Source organism: Trematosphaeria pertusa (assembly GCF_010094035.1).
Source record: "Trematosphaeria pertusa strain CBS 122368 unplaced genomic scaffold BU26scaffold_1, whole genome shotgun sequence".
NCBI classification, from domain to species: Eukaryota; Fungi; Ascomycota; class Dothideomycetes; order Pleosporales; family Trematosphaeriaceae; genus Trematosphaeria; species Trematosphaeria pertusa.
The window spans coordinates 2,542,327-2,565,179 of record NW_022987212.1 but is presented as its reverse complement, the minus strand read 5'-3'; the positions used below and the strand labels follow the sequence as shown (position 1 = coordinate 2,565,179).

Genomic DNA, 22,853 nt, shown 5'->3' with positions numbered 1-22,853 from the left:
TCTTGACTGCATGCATCAAATTTGCATCACAATGTAGCGCCTGCGCTACGATGTGAGACCAAGAGTTTGGATGTAGTACAAGCAGAGTATGGATGGTCTCGGCAGCCAATTTTATCATGGCTATATGTTGTGATGAGTTGCACTACACCTAAGCTTGGTGCGTGGTTTCAAGAAAATGGCTGCAGTCTTTGATGTCCGCTGCAAATGTTGAGCTGCGAGTTGGACTTTGATTGCGGCGTAGCCTTTCATCAATACGGAGTGCGGGAAGCCTTCAGACGGCAACGGGCCGTCGCATTCCCGGAAGAGCCTACCGCCGTTGGCATTTATCTTGCGGTCGTCGGTTCGCCACCTGGGCCAGTAGGGGTTGCAGTCAGAGCCGCGTACTCCCCGAAGAGCCTCTAAGCGCTTTTGTCTTTTGCCTTCTGTCCGCTCTATGTAACTCAACACGTATTGCCGGCCATCCCCGGCGGCTACTTTACGAAGTGGGATTCGTTCATTGAGCCAACACGTTCTCCACTTCGTACCACCTATCCTTTTCTCCACTAGCAGTAGAAGCGGCGGTAAGGCAGATGCAAGTAGGCGATATACGGGGAATCTAACTGGGTAGATCATGGTGTGTGAACATTCCTTGCAACCGGACCGCACAAGCCTTTATCGAAGCCGTGCCCGTCCGCGGAAGATGCTTCCATTGTGAGGGCTCGGGTGTCTTGGTCGTGGAATCTCCATCTCCCATCTGGCCGACCTTGTCTCCTGTACGCCGAGCTGAAACCCAAACGTACAGGCAAAGTTCAAGATGGTACATTCAGCACCACGCTCTTATTAGACGGGCGCGTTAGGTTTACTTGGACTTCAAAGATCCTCTGTCATCTTTCCTCCCTCTGTTTTACGAGTTTCAAACGCCACCGAATCACCTGCACCTGAAATGAGTAATACGAACGCCTACGACCCCGCTCTCTTGGCCAAATTGCCCAAGGAGTATCTCCGGGAAGACATTGGACATCGACTCATCAAAGTCGCTATTGTTTTCCTCGTGTTGCAGACCGTCTTCACAGCCTTGTTCTATATCTCGAGATATCTCAATAAGATGCTCAATGGACTGGAGTGCTGGCTTGTTATGCCCATCGCATACATATTCAGCACTGCTCTGTGTGTATGTGGATTATGTAAGGGATCTTCTGCTCTGTTCTACACGCGGCAACTGGGCAGTTCTGACAGCTTGCAGTCATCGTGCAATGGGGTGGCGCTGGCCGCCATGTCGAAGCCGTCCTTCTGGACGACCCAACCAAGATCATCATGAGAACCAAGATCGACAAATCCGTGGAATTTATAGACTTTGCGGCCATCACCGGATCCAAACTGGTCATCCTGTGCCTATACATGCGCATCTTCTCCTCGCTGCGTTACCGAATCGTGACCTATGCGGTGGGCGCCCTGATCGTTCTGACCTGGTTCGTGGGATTTCTGCTCAGCCTGACTATCTGCAAGCCATTTGCGTTTCAATGGGATCACTCGATCCCAGGAGGTCATTGCGGAAACATCATTAGGGGATACCAGCTCATATGGATTCCCAACATCCTTACGGACTTCATCATGCTGGTCCTACCACTCCCTGCAATATACAAGCTCCATGTCAACTTGCCAACAAAAGTTGGTCTATTTGCGACGTTCCTCATTGGTTCTATGTAAGTCTCACTGCTAAACTTCTCGCTAAGGCCTCGCTGAACTCGGCGCAGAGGAATCATCACGTCGATCTTACGACTGATCACGTTCATTGAGGCCGAGGAACTCTTCATGGATCCTACGTACAAATGCATCCTTACCTTCTCATACGTCATTGCCGAGGCCGGAACCTACCTCATTGCTGCCTGCATGCCAAATTTGCGGCCCCTCAAGCGACGTATCCTGCCAGAACACAGCTTTACGAAACTGGTAGACTCCACTCTCAAGAAGCTCTCTGTTAAGACCTCCAAAAACTATTCTTTTGGTTCGACGAAGAAGAGCGGAGTACTACGCACGACCAATATTCAGTTGGAGGTAAGGACCGCACGTCCCGAGGAACTCGATTTCGGTCTGCATCTACGACAAAGTTGAACGACGTGGGCTTCCTCGTGCGAGAGGGTCGGCAATTTCAAGTTCCATCATCAGTCACGAGCTGTGAGAGTGTATAATCTACACATTCTTTGCAAAACACTGGTGAGATGAAAGCGTATGCGAAGTTGGTCACTCATTTTCCTTCTACAGGTTGAGAAGAGTTACAACATGGCAAGGAGTATTTGGAAAAACCATGTTTCTCGCAGACTATGTAATCCAGGCCAACTAGGTACATGGGAGAATTTGCCGCTCTAAGTGAGCAGCCGGATGAGAAAAAAAACCCTTCATTATGTTACCCACATCCAGAGACGTTGAAAGTTCTGCTGAAGCATGATGGGGTTTTGGTGCCCGCACTTGCTCGAAAGGGCAAACCCAAACAATATTTCAACATGGTTGGCCAAATTGGAAGTGACCCTGGAAACTACCCAAACGCTGTGCTGTGCTGCGCATCGATCGGAATTCGATGTGTTGCCATTAAAGGAGTACCCGTTATCGCTCTCTATGTGAGATTTGTCCCGCAAGGGCCACCGAGAGAAGCCTTCAACCAGCTATACACAAGTCTCTTTCTTCGGTACGCCTAACAAGGTACTAAGTTCTATAACAGCTCGCCTTGGAGGTAGGGGCATCCGCAGAGGCAATCTTACTAATAAGAGAGCTACGTTCCTAGTTACATGCATACCATAGAGCGATCGGAGGGTGTGACGCAAGTATGTGACACCTCTCTACCAAGGTATTTGAAGAACATCGATGCCCGACACTAGCGCTGTGTTCGCGCTTCTGTAGAACATCGTGCAAAGTCTCTAATGCAACTCCCCTTTTACCCGAGTTACCAGGACTCCTAACACTAGCGCTGTGTTCGCACTTTTATAGAACATCGTACAAACTCCTAAATATGACTCCCCTTTTACCCGAGTTACTAGGACTCCCTAGCTTCGCTGGGGTGGATCCTGAGCGCTTTGAGTTGTGCTCGGTAATGTGTGGTTGCCTTCATGCACATCACCTGCATGCGTGCAAATACGTGATCACCCACCCCAAAACCGCGCCGTTCCGTGTTTGTTAGCTTCCTACTTCAGCAACATTGCGGCGTTGACTTGAGGTGCGTAACGGTCATCATTAATCAAGACCAACAGACCGGTTTGTGATGGTTGAACATTTCTTCTCCTAGCCGATTACCTCGATACACGAAGCTCAAGCGGAGCAGTTCAGCGAAGATGCGGTTCTTATGCCTCCATGGAATGGGAACTAGCAGCAAGGTATGCCTCCAAATTCTTACCTTTCCCAGGTGTTCAATAGTCTTGGGCGTATTATTCACACTAACGGTTTTTATATAGATACTGCAAATGCAGACTGGTATGGCGATGATTTCCAAAATCTGTTTTTTGCATGCTGATACCTGCTCCATCCATAGCTGCCCTTCGACATGAGCTGGGAGATGACCATACGTATGAGTTCGTGGAAGGTACAGTGGAATGCCCGATGGCACCCGGTATTGCTCCCCCCATTATCCTTCCCGTGTACAGATTCCTCCACATGAACCTTGCTCATCCGAAAAGTATTGGAGACTAAGACATGATACAGAAATTGCCCACATTTCCAATCCAGACGTTCCGCACTATCAATATTTTGCTCTCAACGCCCACTCCTACCTTCGTGCCCTTGACCAACTCGAAACATACTTGGCAATTCACGGCCCTTTCGATGGTGTTCTAGGCTTTAGTCAAGGTGCTGAATTCGCTCTCATGTATCTGATTCGACACATTCACATATATCCCGGAGAGCCTCTACCGTTCAAAGTATGTGTCTTACTCTCCAGGATCGGTGTCTACGATCCGGCGTGCTGGCTTGACACTGGTAGAGCTGTCTCGCTAGTCGAGATGCCGAAGGGGCTTAGCAAGATCCGAATACCGGTGGCTGCGGTGTGGGGAGAGAAAGATTGGGAGATTACGAAGAATGAGTCGTTAGCTACCAGCGGACTAATCGACGAAGAGTTCATCTGGGCCTTTGTGCATGGCGGAGGACACGAAATTCCGGGGCCCAGTATCAACGGAAGTGTGAGCGGCGCTGTCAAGGTTATCAGACGGGCTGTTACGCAAGCGCAAATGGTATGATTCGTGTGATTAGATAGTGATAGGAATAATAGATTGGATTGCCTTGAATACAGAGTGCGGGAACGGAGTTCTGAGGGACCGTGGTCAAGTTGTCACAAAGTCCTTCACCTTTACCATGCAATTATGTGACCACCTTTCCCCAAATCATCCCACAGGATTAACAGTCTGCCCCGTCCACATCAACCAGGTGGCTGGGAACTGTGCCGCGCTAAAGCCAATCACCATCTTTATCTGCAGATTGAAGCTCTTACCAAAGACTGCCTTCACGCCTTCGCGCACTTCTATAGGTAGCGAATACATGTTCTCTGTCTTCTCGAGCACAGAATAAGCGAGCTCAGGAGGGAGCACGTCCGTAAGGTGGGTGCGGAGATAGGGAGTGGAAAGCGAGGTTGCGATGCCGATGCTGATGAGACCGCCAAGGACACGAAATTGGGAAATCGATGCCGTCCCCACCGCTTTTATAGTTAGCGAAAGTCTAAAATAATAAGAACAGCCTACGGATGCGAAGGACTTACCAAGGTCTCGCTTTTCCATTGCGAACGGCACAAGCAGAATTAGCCCGCATGCCACAAACCCTATACCGGTCCCTAAAAGTATCTGAAACCCATATTGCCTGGGGTGAATAACCGTATCGGTTGGTATATCCGAGAGAAGGATTGCACCAACTAGCTGCAAGGCAGCTCCGGCGAGAATAATGAAACATGGTGGAATCTTCAATTTGCCCATCAGAGCCGCTGCGATACTGGACCCAGCTGGTACGAACGCGCCAAAAGTGAGGAGCCGAAGGGCAGCGTTGAATGGTGACAGGCCATAGACCGTCATGAAGCGCTGTGGGATTTGGATCAGGCAAATCATAAGGACTGTACCCCAAAGGTAGGTGTTTCTGAACAATGTTAACTTCAGGGCAATAGGATCAGGGGCAGAGCAGTATAACGCACAACATCATGCCGATTCTTATGCGAGACTGACAGAAGCGCCAGGGGAACACAGGTTCGGGATACCCCCGACGAGAAGTGATATACCACTCCCAAATGAAAAAGGCGACGACGAGTGGTACTGTAATGAGTAGTAGAGGAAGGACCAAGGACGATTGCCACGCATAGCCCAGAGCAGCTTGTTGTAATCCAGTAGATATGAGCAAACATGCTCCAAGAAGTAATAGCGATCCAAGGACATCAATTCGACGGAGTGATTTGATTGTAAAAGAGCCGGAGTCGTCCTGTGCCGAAGGTTCGTTTCGAAGTTTTGCGGGGAATATGACGAAAAGCCCTATGAGAGCCGTACCACAGGTCGGCACGCTGCACAACAAAATCAGTGGGAACTTGGCACTACAGTCGTTTGGGAGAGTATACTTCAATAGAAATATCCACTTCCACTGGCCCCTAAGAGCAATAGCACCCCCAATTAGTGGCCCAACAGCCAGCGATAATGCCACTACACCGGTGACTAAGCTGACATACAATGGCCACCGAATTGGTGGTACCAGCTCGAAGAAGACAAGTTGCGTAAGGGCGAAAATACCACCGCCTCCAATTCTCTGTATCCAACGAAACATTATCAGTTGTATAAGCGTTCGGCTTGCTGCGCATGCGCCAGAGAATAAAGTAAACATCGACAGCGATATGATGATGGCCGTTTTGCGGGAGATGATGTCCGAGAGCTTCGCCCAGACCAGCTGGAACCCTAGTAAGATTTAGCATTCGAAGAATCGTGTGGAGTATGAGAATCTATACCGCAAAAGGACAGCATATATGCCGTGAAGACCCAGGAATATTTTTCGAACCCTCCCAACTGATCCGTGATTGTCAAGATGGCCGTACTCGTTATCGATGTGTCCATTTGTGCGACGAAAAGAGAGAGGAGAAGCCAGGCGCTGATTCCGTGGAGTCGCCATCCTGTGTAATAAATCGGCACATCCAGGGCCTCTCCGGTGTCCTGATCGTAGGAGATCTGTTCTTCCGCAGGCTTTGCTTCCATTGTAGCGATGAACGTGATTTGGATTCGGATACAAGTCTTACTGGAATGAAGTGATTGTATTGTTCGGATTTGGGGGCACAGTCAAATCCCAATATTAAAAGGCAGGTCTAAGTGTCACATGACAAAAGAAAGTCGCCTACCTTAGGTACGTACGTTGGGTAACGAAATTCCAAGGTTGGTAATCTAGGCTGGCGCAACCACGCAAGGAAAGACAGACACCCCCGTGACTTCCTGTGCAACATTTTCGCCTTGGCCAATACCATGCAGCCGTGCGGCTGGGGTGAGAGCTTCCCGGTGCCTCGTGCAGCATTATAGTGTGACCCCACGCTTCCGCAGCCGCTGACTACTGATAGGACATGATAAGCGGACCTAGACCTCATTCACACACCCCGGCGGGCGCCGCAACGTTATATACCGCGGCGTCACTCTCTCTCATCCTCCAACATCCGGTAATTGTCTAGATGGTGAATCACAACCGGGGCCAAATATGCACCTCGATCCCAGACCGGTTTCCCGAAGCCAAAGACCCATGCAAACCCAGCGCACTGATGGCCTAATATCCTAGTGTCGGACTTCGACCCCTACCCAACATGGTCGCACGGAAAATTGATTCATCACTGTAAAACGTTTTACATGGGGCCCGATTTCGGCCGGATGAACGGAAAGCGGCCGCGAACCCACCTTCGGTCACCATTCGACGCTTATGTGGTACCGTTGGATTTATCGGCGGAAGTTGCAGCATATGTCGTATTAAGCGCCAAGGGTACGCAAGTCCGTTGATCTGCACAGCCGCAAACGGCGAGGCCATGCATTAGTTCTTGATGAAGGTAGTTACAGGGATAGAGGTTGTGTCCTCTACGCAGGGGCGGTAACGTCTGCATTCGCTAAAAGAACATGGTCGGAAATGCGCCATCTCGCCGGCCTGCGTGACAGTAGCAACAAATTGGCTGGAGATAATCGGTTACCTTAACACCCCGCCCCTCAACGCAGTCAACTGGAGAAAGAGCGCATGCCGTATGGTGCGTGCAGACAGTTATCGGAGGTCAATGTTGTAGTCTTCTATTGTGCAACTATTCTTTGCAATCTGATATCGATACCTCGGCAACAGTTATCATAAGGTATCTAGCCACATTCACAAACCCACCGAATCTCGAATTTTCCCCTCACCCTTTCTTCTCTCTTATTTTGCGCATTTTCCTCAGTATAACAAAGAACATCTCCCCATCATTGAACTATCACGCTCACCCTACCGGAAAGAATGCTTCCCGAAAGTAAACAAGTCATTGAACGCAATGGTCCTGAGTGGAGCATATCTATGTGGTCTCTTGCGAGGGACGCGGAATCCAACGAAAATACGAAAGACGCCTTCAACACACTTCATTCCTCGTTCGTATCGACAAGCACGTCAAGCAATCTTAGCGATAGTGGAACTCCAAGGGAGTCTTTTACTCGAGCGGCAACTCCAGTCGAAGCTGCTTATACTCGAATCCTTTGCAAAGGAGATGCCGTGGATAAGACGACTTTGGATGGAAAAGACGCGGATATGGCTACAATCAACCAGTTCGTGAAGCAAGAGCGTCCCACACGTAATCACGAGTCGTTGAAGGTGCCTAACGGTGACGGATTCCCCAGTATCTCGAATCCCCTCTATCATCTGGCATCATATACCAATGGAAGGACGCCTGATGATAATGCCATATTCACCGACGCCCTCAAGGAAGACATTTTGCCCCCAGGGCTACAAGACGGCGTCAATTCACCCAGGGTTACGATTGACTGCCCTCTCCGCTCGTCGGAACACCCTGCCAAAGACCATGCCAAATCCGAAGTCAAAGTACCGGAGCCCCTTGCCATCGTGGGAATGGCATTCAAGTTTCCTTCCGGTGCGGAAACAGAATCGACATTTTGGGATATGCTCATGTCCAAACACTGTGCCTCGTCTGAGTTTCCCGCCGACAGACTCAACATTGATGCCTTCTACAACGCAGACACTAAGAAACCGCATTCCGTAAGTGGCCGATCGCCAGTATAAAGTCGAGAAATGAGTTTAACGATTCCTAAGATACATACACGACATGCACATTTCCTAAAGGAAGACATTCGCTCCTTCGATGCGCAACATTTTGGCGTTCCACCCGCTGAGGCTGGTGCAATGGACCCTGACCAGCGTGGCCTTATGGAAACAACGTATCACGCGCTGGAAAATGCCGGCATACCTAGCTCTTCACTCTCTGGCACCAACACTTCTGTGCATATCGGATTCTTCTCGTCAGACTTCATGACGTTTAACCTCCGTGACCCACTGCGCATCCCGAAGTACTACGCTACGGGCTCATCAAGCTCTATTCTGGCAAATCGAATTAGCTGGCACTTCAACCTACGCGGACCGAGTATGACCGTTGATACGGCATGTTCATCAGGCCTGATAGCGCTTGATCTCGCATGTCAGGGGCTATGGGCCGGTACAAGTGACACGGCAATTGTGGGAGCTGCAAATCTAATCCTATCACCGGAGCTGAACATTGCACTTTGCAACATGAACTTCCTCTCGCCGGATGGCAAATGCTACTCGTTTGACCACCGTGCATCTGGTTATGCGCGCGGGGAGGGCTTCTCAGCCCTCGTCTTAAAGCCACTTTCTAAGGCTCTGGCGGCTGGAGACACTATTCGCGCCCTTGTACGCAGTATAGCTAGCAACCAAGACGGTCACACCAATGGAGGAATTACTCAGCCGAGTAAAGAAATGCAGGCCAGGCTGATTCGCGACACATATGCCAGGGCTGGTCTGGATATGGATGCAACACGTTTCTTCGAGGCGCACGGGACAGGAACGGTTGTCGGCGATCCTACCGAAGCGCGAGCAATCGGGGAGAGCTTCCGCCAATACCGAACCAATCATGAGCCCATGTATGTCGGCGCTATTAAGTCCAACATTGGGCATTTGGGAGGAGCAAGCGGGCTCGCGGGCGTAGTCAAAGCAGTGCTCGCGATTGAAAAGGCTATCATACCACCGAATGCCAACTTCGAGAAGCTCAATCCGACTATCGACGATGAATTCTACCGGCTCCACTTTCCCCAGGAATGCATTGCATGGCCTGAAGGCGAGATTAGGAGAGCATCGGTCAATTCCTTCGGTTTTGGTGGCTCGAATGCTCATGTCGTTCTTGATGATGCCATCTCCTATCTGCGCAAGAATCATCTTCATGGCAACCATTTCAGCGTACCGACTCCACCAGGGTTTTCCACTAGGTGTAACGGAGACACAAACTTGAAGAACGAAGTGGATAGGAGCCAACTAACTGGGAAGTCGTTGAGAAATGAGTCACCTGGCTTTTGCCCTATCCTTATCGTGTTGAGCTCGTCAGACGATGCCGGTATAACTCGTCAGATTGACTCTCATGGTTCTTACCTCGAACATATTGAACCTTCAGCACTTCCTGACGTCCTTCCATGTTATGCCTACACCTTGGTAAGCCGACGCACACTCCTGTCCTGGCGTTCCTTTGGTGTACTTGAGTCTCTCGATAGCATCTCCTCGTTTCCGTCGGTCATGACATTACCTATGCAGAGTCCGGGTCCAGATCGACATCTTGGCTTCGTTTTCACCGGCCAAGGCGCCCAATGGCATGGCATGGGGCGCGAATTGCTATCCGAGCCGGTCTTCCAGGACAGTATCCAGCGATCACAGAGCTACCTCGAAGAACTCGGATGCCCATGGAGGATCACTGAGCATCTCACTGATCAATCAAACGCAGAATCTGTTGCAGAGGCGCAGTTCAGCCAAGTTCTCACAACATCTGTTCAGGTGGCTCTTGTGGACCTTATGTCCTGGCTGGCTATAAGGCCCTCTGTTGTGGTGGGGCACTCCTCTGGAGAGATAGTCGCAGCGTACACAGCAGGCCACATCTCGCAAAGCGCCGCGATTAAAATATCGTACTATCGGGGCCTCCTGGCAACCAGACTCGAAACAGCATCGACCAAGAAATGGTGTATGGCAGCGGTCGGTCTTTCTCGCGAAGACGCAATTTTCGAGATAGAAATGCTAGCGCACGACCAGGATTCTGGCATCGAGCTTGGCTCGCTGAGCATCAGCTGCATCAACAGCCCCTCGAACGTTACCATCTCCGGCCCGGACTCGCAATTGCGGCTTCTGGTTGATCATGTCACGCGGAAGGGGGTATTTGCCAGACCGCTGAAAGTCGGGTTGGGATATCACTCTCCCCAAATGATGGACGTCAGCCAAGAATATCTCTCGCTGCTCACAGAGCTCGAGTCAGGGTTGGGGACTACGCCGACGAGTCCAATAATGGTATCTTCTGTGACGGGTGGTGTGGTAGACGCTTCAGCCGTATGTACTGGAGAGTACTGGGTCCATAACATGGTCTCCCCGGTCGACTTTCTCGGTGCCATGCAATTCTGTAATTCTCCTGAGAGATCGGGTTCCGCAAACAAACGTCTTGATTGCGGCCACATATTGGAGCAACGTATTGATTGCTGGCTAGAGATCGGTCCCCATGCTGCGCTTCGAGGTCCCATTAGGGAGATCCTGAAAACTTCCGCTCCCGACCGGGAGATCATCTATACTTCCGTCCTCATTCGGCACAGATCAGCAGTTGTTACCGCTCTAGCCGCCGCAGGCGAGCTCTTCTGTCGTTCCTTCAACGTGGATATATCTCGCGTTGTGCTTCTAGGACTTTCCGAGACTCGAAGAAGAACATTGAAGGTGTTACCAGATCTTCCCAGATATCGATTCAGTCGCTCCGCACTATATTGGGAGGAGCCACAAACGAACAAGAACTTCTGCTTCCGCAGACACGGTAACTACGACCTACTGGGGACCATGATCACGGATCCTAACGCCCTAGAGTCACAGTGGAAGTTGATTATCAAGGAAGATGATTTGCCTTGGGTCAAGGATCATAAAGTCAATGGCATGGCCTTGTACCCTGCGGCGGGAATGATTGTGATGGCGATCGAAGCTGCAAAGCAATTGATGGAAAATCAGATGCCCCTTGCATTCGAACTGGAACATGTCGAATTTCCAGTGCCCGTCGTCCTTACCTCTGGGTCAGAGGGCGTGGAACTACGCATCCATATGAGCTCTAGTGTGAAAAGTGCAAGGGGGGAGACAGATTACAAGTTCCGTATCTTCCTCTGCAAGTCCGACGGTCGCCACGACGTTGCATGCTCGGGAACGATACGAGGAGACTATGGGCTGGCAGTATCCGACGTCTATGAAAAGAGACAAGATGCAGAGAAAGCACTCCGCGTGAAGACTGATCTTGAAAACACGGTGGCCACGTGCACACGTACTTTGGACTCTCAGAAAATGTATCGAATGATTCGCGAGAATGCGGGCTTGGAGTATGGGTCAGCATTTCAGGTTCTGGTCGACGTTCATTGCCATGATTCTGGAAAGGCAGTTGCAGCAGTGCTTCCCCGAAATGCAGACTCCACGAGCCCGTACACCGTACATCCTACCAGGCTTGACGGGATATTCCAACTTGGTTTTGCAGCATTACACGCAGCAAACAGAGAAAAGACGATGGTTCCCACCTTCTTGTCCCATATATGGATCCCAGCTCAGGGATTCGGACACCAAGACCAGAGCCAGGAGAAAGCTTTCTCATGGGTGCAGAACGTCACTGAACGCACTGCAACGTTTGACATCAAAGCCATCGATGCGGCTGGCGTGCAGTTACGAGCTGAAGTCACTGGCTTGGAGGTGACAGCTGTAGAATCGAACGGCGAGCCCGCGACCTCGCTCGCAGGCGCCCCATATCTATGCTCTCACGTCGAGTGGAATGTTGACTTCGAAGCTCTGGACGTAGAAGAGATACGAGAGTATTGTGAGGCAGCAAGGCCAGCCGGAGCTGAGCCCGTCGAATACTTCAAGAACATGGACACTTTGGTCTTCCAATATGCAGCGAAGGCGCTACGACGAATCGATCAACAGGGTGGAAGCGTGGCCCCACAAATGGAGAAGTACGCTAGATGGCTACGCCTCCAAGTCGACTCATTCGGCTCCACTTCTTTGATGAGCGATGCAGAGCTCGATCCCTTAGGTGCTTCAGCCAGTTGCACTGCGCGAGGTGAAATGCAAGTACGCGTTGGCCAACACCTTGCCAATTTTCTTTGTGGCGAGGCAGATCCTCTTCAGGTTATCTTTGCCGACGAAGCCAGAGTCACCGACTTCTATCGCGAACTCATGGAAGACACGACCGGTGTGGCGCCATTCAACCGATATCTTAACGTGCTGGTACACAAAAGCCCCGGTTTGAAATTTCTGGAAGTAGGCGCAGGCACCGGGTCATCTACCGCCGTGATCTTGAGAACCATCGGAAATCCAGATATCGGTCCCAGATTCGAGAGCTATACGTACACCGACATTAGCCCGTCATTCTTCGAGCAGGCGAGCCTTAAGTTCTCCTACCATGGGCGCGTTAAGTTTCAGATCCTGAACGCTGAGGAGGACTTGACTACTCAAGGGTTCGACCTCGCCGCCTACGACGTGGTGATAGCAGACAATGTTCTCCATGCAACCCATGACTTGCACGTCACGCTTAGCAATATTAGGAAACTGTTACGTCCAGGTGGCAAACTCATCTTGAAGGAATTAGCAACTCCGGGACGTCTGCTCACAGGCTTTGTTTTTGGACTTCTCCCAGGGTGGTGGCTGGCCAAGGAACCTGAGAGAGAACTGAGCCCTTTGCTTACCGAAGAAAGGTGGGATGGGCTTCTGAGGGACTCTGGCTTTTCCGGTATCGACTTGAAGTTTCCGGACCATCTCAGTCTAGAGGCACACATATGGAGCATTATGATTTCGACCGCCACAGCAGACCAGCCGCCTCGTTCTCCCCGAGAGCCACAGCCCCTGTCTCAACCCCTTTTCGTTATAGACCCCTCTTCATCCCTTCAGAGAGAGGTTGCTTCCGACCTCGCCAGCGAACTCGGCATCAAAGGGGACTTGAATCTTCTCAGCCTTGCCGAAGCATCCCACCTGTGCCAATCGGAACCCAACTTCCATAACTTCGTGTTCCTAAACGAGTTAGAAAGCGCAGTTCTACCGAATATCCAGCGTTCTGACTTTCACCATCTTCAGGTATTCCTTGGATCGGCTCAGTCTATAATCTGGGTCAAGCTAGGAGCGAGAGGTGGTACAAATTCATCTCCCGAATATGGCATGAGTGACGGTTTATGCAGAGTGTCACGGCGCGAGAGTCACAACATTTTGGTCTCTCTATGCGTCGAGGCCGCCAACTTCTCTTCCATCGCCAACATCGCCAGAGTTTACAAGATGACTCAGAGACGGACGAGTTATGGATCCTCTGGTTTCGAACAAGAGTATCAGGTGATCGAAGGAAGACTATGCGTGAATCGGCTCGTCAGGGCTAAGAGACTCGACGAGCATATCTTCAGGCGAACCACCAAGGTAGTCTTGCACCAGCAGATGGCTGAAAAGAAACTGGAAGTCGGCATTCGCGCCCGCGGTCTCTTAGACACCATTCAATTCTCTGAAGATGGAACATTTAACCGGCCCCTCGGTCCTACCGAAGTCGATGTCGAAGTCCGAGCCATTGGTGTGAACTACAAGGATTGCCTCACCCTTCTCGGCAAGTTCGACAGCGATCATTTTGGTAGCGAATGCTCTGGAATTGTACGCGCCTGTGGCAGAGATGTTGAACATGTCAAGGTCGGCGACAGAGTCCTAGTCGGCACTCATGATACGTTCAAGACCTACATCCGCGCTCCTGGAAGAACAGCAATCCGTATTCCGGACGCGATGAAGTTTTCAGAGGCAGCGTCCATATCGACAGCTTTCTGCACAGCATACTACAGCCTAATTACCCTTGCGCGTCTCCAGAGAGGGGAAACAATCCTCATACATGCTGCGGCCGGCGGAACCGGATAAGCCATGGTTCAGCTAGCTCAGCATGTAGGCGCCGAAATATACGCCACGGTCGGGTCGAGTCAGAAGAAGGGCCTTCTCGTAGACGAGTACGACGTCGCCGAGGATCACATTTTCTATTCCAGGGACGCTTCCTTCTATGACGGCATTATGCAGGCCACAGGGAAAAGAGGAGTAGACGTCATCATTAACTCCCAACAAGGTCGGCTCCTTGAAGCTTCGTGGAACTGCATTGCCGTCAGTGGCCGATTCGTGGACATCGGGCTGAAAGATGCCTATTTAAGAGGTCAATTACCTATGCAAGTATTCACGCGGAACGTCTCCTACCACGGTGTGAACCTGAACATGGTCATGCTGTATGAGGAGAATCGTGCTCGTGAGATATTGGAGAATGTGATGAGCCTCTTTTTGGACGGCAAAGTAACGGCGCCCAAGCCCATCCATCCCTACCCCTTCCAGGATATCGAACAGGCTTTACGCTTCCTCCAAAGCGGCAAGAGCTCTGGCAAAGTTGTCCTGGAGGTCGATAGGGAATCCAATGTCCCTGTAAGTACAGAAATTCCCCTTTAACGCTAATATCCTACTTGATCTATAGGCACTTGTATTGATGTTGAATAGATTGCGCAAGGCCACGAGTCAGGATATAAATTCCGCGAAGACGCGACCTACGTGATTGCAGGAGGTCTTGGTGGCATAGGTCGCAGCATTGCGCGCTGGCTTGTCCATCGAGGTGCAAAACATCTTATACTGCTCTCCCGGTCCGGTGGAAACGACCAAGCGCGGAAGATGGTGGCTGACCTGCGCACGGCCGGGGTTAATGTTGAGTGTCCGACCTGCGATATCGCAGATATCACATCACTGAGGACCGCCTTGCGCAAGTGCCAGAAGAGAATGCCCAAAGTTCGAGGATGCATCCAAGCGGCCATGGTTCTCCGGGTGAGTGAATGAAGCATCACCTTTGATAAACAACTTCGAAATCTAATTATACCAGGATTCGCGGTTCTCCGATATGACATGGGAAGAGTGGAAGCAAGCTACAGGTCCGAAAGTTCAAGGATCGTGGAATCTACACCAGGCGCTGCCCTCCAGAATGGACTTCTTCGTGCTCCTTTCGTCCTGTGCTGGGATCATCGGACATGCAGGACAGTCAAACTACTGTGCAGGTAATACGTACGAAGACGCCTTTGCTAAATATCGGAGCTCGATCGGAGAAAAGACAGTATCTGTGGACGTTGGAGTCGTCCTCGGAGAGGGGTTCGTCGCGGAGAACGAAGAGGTCATGGATCGATTGATGAGAGTGAAGCTGTTTCGCCCAAACACTCTCACCCAGATATTTGCTATCCTCGACTACTTCTGCGACCCCGAAGTGAAAGAAATTTCCTCTGTTCAGAGCCAGATAGTCACTGGCTTCGAACTCCCTGCCGACATCGTAGCCAAGGGAGGAGATTGTCCGAGCGCGCTGGACCAGCCCATGTTCCGGTGTCTTCACCAAGCCGAGGGAACATACAAACCTCCACAGGCTTCCACATCGGAGATCCTGACTTTCAAGGCCGCATTTACTAGTGCAGAATCATTCACCGCCGGTGGCCTTGTTGTTTCAGAGTCACTCAGGATGAAGTTGAGCCGAGTTCTTGGCCTCCCAGCTGAGCAAATAGGCCTTGATTCGACGTTAGACAGCTACGGGGTAGACTCGTTAGTAGGTCTAGAGTTGAGGAACTGGTTGGCCAAAGAATCAGGCGCCGATGTTGCTGTCTTCGAGATACTAGGGGGAGTGACTCTGAGAGACATCGGAAAAACTGTGGCATCAAAGAGCTCAATGCGACCGGAAAGCTGGGCAGACCTGTAAGACGGCAGCAGCGTGACTTCGGTGTCTAGATAGAGACATACCCACATCCCACTCTTCCAGTACTAGTCATTGCGTTTCACAAGCCCAACAAGATCATCCCTGTCCAACAATTCTTCATCCCTCTTCATCTTGTCCCTCGCAATCTTGCGCACATTATCCCCAAGAATCGCATTCATCGGCGGGTCCTCCATCTTCGACAACGCATACATGGCCTTTGCCGCCTTCGCCGCATCAACAGCCGGCATCTCCATAAGACTCTTTACAAATGCCCTCCCATCCATATGGGCGTACTGCGGCACCACTACTTCTCCATACACCATGCTCTTGGTATGCGCATCCGTGTCGAGGGTGTCCGGCTTTACGGACACCAGCTTGATGCCCCATTCTGGCTTCATTTCTTGTCTCACGGCCTCCGTGAAGCCTTCTATTGCCCACTTGCTCGCGCACATGGCGCTCAGCATAGGGAAACCGACCAGCGTGCCCACGCTTGAGACTTGCATTATCACGCCTCCGGGCGGCGACTGCGTGCGCATGACCCCCATTGCCTTGCGTGTGATGGTGGCAACGGGGAAGAAGTTGGTGTCGAACTGTTGGCGGATCTGGGCGTCGGTGAGAGTTTCCAGGGGACCGACGAGGCCGAATGCAGCATTGTTAATGACGACGTCGATGCGCTTGAATTTTTCAAGTGTGGAAGTGAATGCGACTTCGATATCAGGGGTGGACGTAACGTCGAGCTTGAGGGGGAGGTAGTTGGCAGGCGTGGTTCCACGGAAGGAGAGGGTGGCTGGGTTGCGAGCGGTCGCGACGACGTACTCGCCGGCGTCAAGCAGGACTTGGGCTAAAGCATGGCCGAGGCCACGGCTTGTACCTGTGATGAAGAAGACGCGAGGCATTGTCGATGTTCAAATTTCCTGCAAGAGTGGAGGGTTGTGCGGCATCAGGATCGGGTGGAACGAGTGGCCTAAGTACTGGCGCGACTAAGGCAGTACTGAGGATGCTTTGATAACATTGGAACACCTCCTTAACCTTAGCCTCGAGAAAAATAGGAACGCTGGATAGGACGCCATCTGCGTATCGCCAATTCTGGAATTCGAAACAGCGATAGAGTCGTACTTTCGTCACTGAGCCCAGGAGAGTAGTAATGGAAGCTTGGAAGGGCGGAGCGAATACGCAACCTTTTCGGGATTAAAGCCATGGCTAGTGCCCACGTCAGCATTCTCCGGCAGTTGGTGCCGAATACGTTCCCGGAATCGACTAGCGGGCAGTGAAAAGTCGCATCCCGTCAGCCCAGCAACGAAGAGGGCCTAGGGCTTCACGACTGCAGGTCCAAATTCGCCCTTCTTCGGCCCAGGGTGTCAGGATGCCGTTTGCAACTGTGTGACGTTGACCGCTGGAGCATTTCAAATCACCCTAGCGATGCCAGATTCAGGCCGCACTGCGCGGCCGGAAACTGTAGCAGTCGTCGAATGTCATCTCCACCAACCTCCCAAAGGTACGCACAGGTTCTGCGGCAAGCACCAGTTGCGGTTCGAACAATCCACCACTGGCCCACTTTGAGGAGGAGAGCATGCCAGTAACAGAGGATGATGAAAGCCTTGGGATCAAGTTGCTCAGCAGCGTCCATATAAGCCGGAGATAGCGTGGCGACGAATTGCATGAGCGGGCCAATCATAGCTTCGTCCATTCTTTGATGGATAATCCTGTTCAGGCGTCTCAATGGATCCAGGTATGGGCTGTCGGTATCCCGTAGGTCCGGCGATACGCCGCAAACTGCGCACAGCTCTTCCATTGTTCTTGACGACCACGTCGCTTGACAGCTGGCCACAGGACTCGCCCAGTCATCTCCCTCCCACGGTCCGGATTCCTGCAACACCGGTAGCCAGACACTCTGCCTAAGATGAGCACGGAGGGCGGGCACGCCTTGCAGGAGGCGGACGCCTTGCAAGGATCTGAACGCATTCCAATCACACTGGTGCTCTTCTGGCTTGCAGTCTGGGTCCGGGTTATCATAAGCGACGCCCAGGTATGACAGCATTGTGAGCAGAGTGCAGGAACCGAACAGTTGGGTTACATTCTCGGTGCTCGCATGGGGGATCTGCGCAGCATATAAAGCTAGGAGTCGACTGCAATGGTGGACTGTGGTAATCCTGAGCTTTGGGTCCGAACGCAAGTAGTCGAGATGACCTGCCGAATAGGCCAAAATCGCATGCAGGAAGTGCGGGGCTCCCAATCCGAGTTTGACTCCGTGTTTCTGTATGACATTTTGGTAATCCGGTGATCCCATCCATGGAGAGTGGTCGTTCACAAAGTGGTCGAGGAGCTGTAAGACATCGATAGACTTGATGCGCAGTTTGCCCGCCGAGAATTGCCGCTCGTCGGCCTCCAAAACTCCAAGGACGTCGACTCTGGCAGACTGTCGCGACATTGCGAACTGCGAGCGGCCGCATGATAGAACCCCTGCGTTTTCCGGGCGCCAGTGGGTCGCGGAGTGGTAATCACAGGCAGTTTTGAAGTGCTGGCATTGCCCGCAAATTGGAAGAGATTCGTCACACTTCATCGGTTAGCGAGCAAGGCAGACGAAAAGCTTGGTAGCTAACCTTCTTCCTCCTTCGTTTGCATGCATCGCATCCTCGTCTGGACTTCGTGTGGGCGCGGCGCGGTCTGACACCTGGGACCAATGGCGACGACGCAGGGAACGCCTTCCCATCGGGGCGTTCTATAATCCATTTCACGCTGATGTTCATGCTCATAGTGTAGAAGAAGTGCAGCTGTTTCCTGCGCCTGTTCAGTTGTGCGGAGGGAACGATGGAAATGGCAGCGGCGGGAAGGGGAGGTGATGCGAGGGGGCAAATTGTCGCGGTCAAGTCAGCACTAAGGATGCCGCCAATCGGGGGCGTTGACCTCGGCACATTGCAGCGCACGTGCATGATTAGTCAGACAGCCACACAGCCACACATGTCATGAGCCCAACCCGGTCGCATTTCGAAGCAGTCTGTCAACAACTTCCCACCGCACCGCCCAGGCCAAGCAGCCGCGCACAATGAAGCCTCCTTTTGCTGGACAGTAGCCGAACTAACGCCCCATCACTCCAACCCGCAGCTAGCCGGCCGCCTTGCCCTAATCGACTCCCGCGCCGACCTAACTGCACGGCGGCGGGAACAGCTTCGCAATGGCATCATTAATCGTCGTCGCGTGGCAGCCAGGACATCGGCACAGCTGCTCCGTCAGCCTCTTACTTCTCGCAAATGCTCGGCTGGAGTTGCCCACCTTTGAAGCTCCTGGCAAATCGCTCATTCCACCCGGGTAGTCCACGCATGCAGCCATTTGCTCCGCCGTTCCTTTTGCAGCATTCTGCGACAAGCAGAGCGATGAGTTGATCACGTCGAAACACGCGTATTCGGTATCGGTTGGGCACAGGTTCGTTGTGTTGGCGGCGAACGAAGATGGTAGCGCGTTTGTGGCGGCGAGCAAAATGCACAGCGTGAAAAGGCTCGTTATAGAAGGCATGGTGGCTAGGTGTGCGCAGAAATGTTGGTACTAGGTCGAGATGCTTATAGCGAAGCAGACGTTCCACGCGTCACGTGTCTCCTGGCTAGCATCCGGCTTCCGGAGCTACATATGCTTCATTTCGACTTATCTTTCGCTTGGACGTACGCGACATTGAGGCCATCGAAGAGCCTTGGACTCCACTTATCAAGTTCATCTCAGAGTGGGCAAGGCCTCTTCCTCGGCACTTTACATCCGCGCCTCCCCACTGCGGCGACCGGGTATCCTCCCTGCGGCGCTTTTACTTCCACTGCTGTAGACTGGAAAGCAGAAGTGCCGGGCAATACCCATAGATGGATGCAAATTAAGCGAGGACGATGATTTGCCTGTTCTCCGCCGCCAAGCTAGGATGTAGACGAGGTCCCGCCGACAGCCTCCACATCACCCACCCAGACTTTCTCCAGGACTTACTACCATTCTGGAAGCCAGAATACCTGGTTTAATAGTTGAGGTTGGGCAGATGACCCCTGGTTGCTTTCATCACTCTTATCACGATTCCAATCTACATTACCGTTGATCCACACTTCCATTACCGCCAATTGAAGCAACCATGCCACGGCCGGCCGGACTCAAAGTCGATTCGGCACTTGAAGGTTCGAGTATCTAGCTTGGCATGGGTTCCTATTACTTCCCTGCCATCCTTCGTAGACCGCTATGCGTGTCGTCCTCAACGCTCTCGAACTATTCTAGTCCCTCATCTGTCAAGTTTCCTCCAGCGTCATAGGGACCCCCTCAAGATGCGCTGGATTACCTCCGCTCCCGTTGCGCTCCTCGCGCTCCCAACCCCCATTTCCGCTCTAATCCGCTTCCAGTGTAGCCAGCTGGTGGTAGAACGACTCGACCCACTCGTCACGCCCGGGGAAGTCCCTTCCCCCCATGTTCACCAGATCGTGGGTGGAGTATGGACTCCTTTCTTTCTACTTCCAGATTCGGCCCTAGTAACAACCCACAGAACTCCTTCAACGCCACGATGTCGCCCTCGAAAGACATGCCCGGCGAGAGCACCTGCACAACCTGCCAGTTCTCCGAAGATTTTAGGTACGGTGGCAATTGCTCCCTCGGCGAGAACTAAGCCAGTAGTTAACCTTGCTCAGCAACTATTGGACGGCGGTGTTGTATTTCCGAGCACGGAACGGGACCTACCAAAGAGTGCCACAAAGGAGTAATGCGGGCTTTGAGGGAGCGACAGGTGGCGGAATGACGGTCTACTATATGCAAGACCCGCTTTATGATACAGCGCAGAAGAGCAAGGTGAAAGCATTCCAGCCGGTGCGTACACCGTATTTCTCTGACATTCATTACGCCTTGAAAATCTCCAAAGAGAAGCTAGCGAAGACGAAAGAGACGTCGATAGACGCTAATCTTTCGATGCAATCAGGGCTTCCGCATGTTCGTCGGCAATGTTAACGCCCGCACGAAAGACGAAGCTGCCAAGTTCCGCCAACTGACGTACACGTGCATGAGTAACGCTGGGAGCCGAGAGCACGAAACAGTTGCTTTCCCGCAGAAACCGTGCAGGTATGGCATCATGACAAGCGTTCGCTTTCCGACCTGCTGGGACGGCGTCAATCTAGACTCTCCGGACCACATGGCACACATGAGGTAAGTATAATTTCATCGCAGCGCAAAAGGGGGAAAACAAGAAAAGATGATTTTGACGTATCCTAGTTATCCAGAAACCGGCACCTTCGAATCGGCCGGCCCATGCCCGGCAACCCATCCGGTCCGTACGGCCCAAGTGATGTACGAAGTCATCTGGGATACATCCAAGTTCAACAGCAAGGATGACTGGCCTGAAGATGGTTCGCAACCCTTTGTCTGGTCGTTTGGAGATGCTTCTGGCTACGCCAATCATGGCGATTACGTGTTTGGATGGAAGGATCAGGCGCTGCAGAACATCCTGGTATGACGCCGACGATGTATATACCATGACTTGCTGACCTTTTGGTAGGACACGAGCTGCTATGCTAGTAGCTGTGGTGGAAAGACCCAGGATATTACGGCCATGAACAAGTGCGCGGGACTGAAGCCGACGGTCAACGAAAATATCGGAGTGGATGATTGTAAGTGTTACATTCCTTTCTCAGGGCATGGCGGACTGACCGAACTGCCAGGGCTTACAGCGCTTCCGGGTGGGCACATGACTGAGAGCCGCTAGTCTTCATTGACTACTAAACCTATATATATTTCCCGGGCATGAAGACGGCTTTCCTCATGACATGTTCGCTCACAGAAGTGGAAGTGGGCCGCCGCTGTGCAATGAGGCAGCGAGCTGAGCGGGAGGGTGATTGCGAGACTCCTCCATCCTATAAGTGTCACGAGATATGATCCAGAAACTTCCGCTGGTCCGCTGACGCGACGGGTGGAACTTTGCTCCTGGCTCGAAGACATGGATTCAAGAAATCGTAACTTCTGCTTTCAGTCATCTTCAACCACGTATTTCCTCTGTTATGTGTATAGGAAGAAGAACTGCTCATCCTCAATCTCTGACCGCCCCTAACAGCTCCTCGTATAAAGGCAGGCCCCCCTCCTGCTTGCTCTATGTAATTCTCGTACCACGCCTTCCTCCACGCTGTGCGGCACGCCCACACCCCTGCGTGCTTTCCTGGAGTTCCACCGCTCCATCTTTCTCCTCACCATGGCCATTGATCCTGAAAGCCGAGCACGCCTCCAGGATTCATTAGACTGCCCGCAGACCTTTGAGTCTACATCCATTATGCGAGCGTTCCCTCGAATCTAACCCGAGTTTCACGCTCTCGATATCGTTATAGAATGCTCCGGCAACCGGTATGGTGGCGTCGATTGAGAACCATATCATCGTCCTGCGGTTTCAAAATGAATGAAGGACAACTTTCTGGAACCCAGGCAACGACATGATCCCTTCCCTCTGGTTCTTTACGCGCATTTTGCTATCTTGATGAACGATATGTAAGGCTTTTGGTCCATGAAAGACTGGACGAGGCATGTGCTGGTTCGTATTTGGAGATTTTGAGGGATGGGGATCGGGTGTGGCGGAGGCGGTGGCCAATAGCGGTGATGGGGTGGATACCCCCATGATGAGGACTGTCTATATAAATACTCCTTACCTTGAGTTAGAGGGTTTCGTAGAAGTGTGCCATCAATTCTGCCTACATAGACATCATCGGACACGCTGATGGTAAGCTCGAAGCTTCGATCTGGGTGCCTACGAGCATTTTCTCAGCGTCGCAGAGCCGCACAGCACCCACAGAAGGTAGCCAAAAGGAACAGTGATCGTGACGGCGATGGGCTCGTGCTTCATTGGCGCGGTCATGACGGACAAGCCTCGTTTGAATGAGCATCCCGCCGGGATGTTATTGCGAAGAGAATTGTAGTAGCGATGCATCGTATGCCCATT

General features: G+C 52.0%; 9 protein-coding genes across 9 annotated transcripts; 5 read left to right on the top strand and 4 right to left on the bottom strand.

The window, feature by feature from the left end:
- Window positions 1–973: 973 nt before the first annotated feature.
- On the top strand, window positions 974–1,959 carry BU26DRAFT_391999 (uncharacterized protein; the record flags this gene model as incomplete). Its single annotated transcript, XM_033822708.1, has 3 exons — window positions 974–1,163; window positions 1,223–1,682; window positions 1,734–1,959. Coding segments are annotated over 3 exons (876 nt in total), but the record flags the coding sequence as incomplete, so codon positions are not given.
- A 1,343-nt stretch (window positions 1,960–3,302) lies between these two features.
- On the top strand, window positions 3,303–4,199 carry BU26DRAFT_499142 (DUF341 domain protein; the record flags this gene model as incomplete). The annotated part of the gene is made up of 4 exons (XM_033826386.1): window positions 3,303–3,344; window positions 3,423–3,441; window positions 3,500–3,550; window positions 3,670–4,199. 4 exons carry the CDS (start codon window positions 3,303–3,305, stop codon window positions 4,197–4,199), a joined length of 642 nt encoding a protein of 213 aa, XP_033691486.1.
- A 144-nt stretch (window positions 4,200–4,343) lies between these two features.
- Window positions 4,344–6,176, bottom strand: BU26DRAFT_574651 (MFS general substrate transporter; the record flags this gene model as incomplete). Its single annotated transcript, XM_033834335.1, has 5 exons — window positions 4,344–4,654; window positions 4,715–5,082; window positions 5,138–5,497; window positions 5,552–5,882; window positions 5,933–6,176. The coding sequence occupies 5 exons, from the start codon at window positions 6,174–6,176 to the stop codon at window positions 4,344–4,346; spliced, it is 1,614 nt and encodes a 537-aa protein (XP_033691485.1).
- A 1,543-nt stretch (window positions 6,177–7,719) lies between these two features.
- Window positions 7,720–15,931, top strand: BU26DRAFT_557927 (reducing type I polyketide synthase; the record flags this gene model as incomplete). Its single annotated transcript, XM_033832508.1, has 5 exons — window positions 7,720–8,184; window positions 8,239–13,945; window positions 14,117–14,631; window positions 14,704–15,021; window positions 15,077–15,931. The coding sequence occupies 5 exons, from the start codon at window positions 7,720–7,722 to the stop codon at window positions 15,929–15,931; spliced, it is 7,860 nt and encodes a 2,619-aa protein (XP_033691484.1).
- BU26DRAFT_23080 (NAD(P)-binding protein) lies at window positions 15,657–17,080 on the bottom strand. The gene is made up of 2 exons (XM_033820870.1): window positions 15,973–17,080; window positions 15,657–15,915 (listed from the first exon to the last, which is right to left on the bottom strand). The coding sequence occupies exon 1, from the start codon at window positions 16,822–16,824 to the stop codon at window positions 15,994–15,996; it is 831 nt and encodes a 276-aa protein (XP_033691483.1). The 5' UTR covers window positions 16,825–17,080; the 3' UTR covers window positions 15,657–15,915; window positions 15,973–15,993.
- A 256-nt stretch (window positions 17,081–17,336) lies between these two features.
- On the bottom strand, window positions 17,337–18,675 carry BU26DRAFT_414071 (uncharacterized protein; the record flags this gene model as incomplete). The annotated part of the gene is made up of 2 exons (XM_033823050.1): window positions 17,337–18,482; window positions 18,529–18,675. The coding sequence occupies 2 exons, from the start codon at window positions 18,673–18,675 to the stop codon at window positions 17,337–17,339; spliced, it is 1,293 nt and encodes a 430-aa protein (XP_033691482.1).
- A 394-nt stretch (window positions 18,676–19,069) lies between these two features.
- Window positions 19,070–19,438, bottom strand: BU26DRAFT_557924 (uncharacterized protein; the record flags this gene model as incomplete). Its single annotated transcript, XM_033832507.1, has 1 exon — window positions 19,070–19,438. The coding sequence occupies one exon, from the start codon at window positions 19,436–19,438 to the stop codon at window positions 19,070–19,072; it is 369 nt and encodes a 122-aa protein (XP_033691481.1).
- A 388-nt stretch (window positions 19,439–19,826) lies between these two features.
- Window positions 19,827–21,781, top strand: BU26DRAFT_23058 (uncharacterized protein). The gene is made up of 7 exons (XM_033820862.1): window positions 19,827–20,376; window positions 20,430–20,515; window positions 20,572–20,746; window positions 20,856–21,079; window positions 21,146–21,380; window positions 21,429–21,540; window positions 21,592–21,781. Exons 1-7 carry the CDS (start codon window positions 20,215–20,217, stop codon window positions 21,633–21,635), a joined length of 1,038 nt encoding a protein of 345 aa, XP_033691480.1. The 5' UTR covers window positions 19,827–20,214; the 3' UTR covers window positions 21,636–21,781.
- BU26DRAFT_23054 (uncharacterized protein) lies at window positions 21,782–22,234 on the top strand. The gene has a single exon (XM_033820861.1). The coding sequence runs from the start codon at window positions 21,928–21,930 to the stop codon at window positions 22,159–22,161; it is 234 nt and encodes a 77-aa protein (XP_033691479.1). The 5' UTR covers window positions 21,782–21,927; the 3' UTR covers window positions 22,162–22,234.
- The last annotated feature ends 619 nt before the right edge of the window (window positions 22,235–22,853 follow it).

Excerpts from the sequence above, each read along its gene's own strand:
- BU26DRAFT_23054 (XM_033820861.1), top strand. The coding sequence starts at position 21,928 with ATGTGTATAGGAAGAAGAACTGCTCATCCTCAATCTCTGACCGCCCCT.
- BU26DRAFT_23080 (XM_033820870.1), bottom strand. The coding sequence starts at position 16,824 with ATGCCTCGCGTCTTCTTCATCACAGGTACAAGCCGTGGCCTCGGCCAT.
- BU26DRAFT_23058 (XM_033820862.1), top strand. The coding sequence starts at position 20,215 with ATGCGCTGGATTACCTCCGCTCCCGTTGCGCTCCTCGCGCTCCCAACC. Across the intron at positions 21,080-21,145 it reads GACCACATGGCACACATGAG|TTATCCAGAAACCGGCACCT; the intron begins GTAAGTATAATT and ends GACGTATCCTAG. Across the intron at positions 21,381-21,428 it reads AGGCGCTGCAGAACATCCTG|GACACGAGCTGCTATGCTAG; the intron begins GTATGACGCCGA and ends ACCTTTTGGTAG.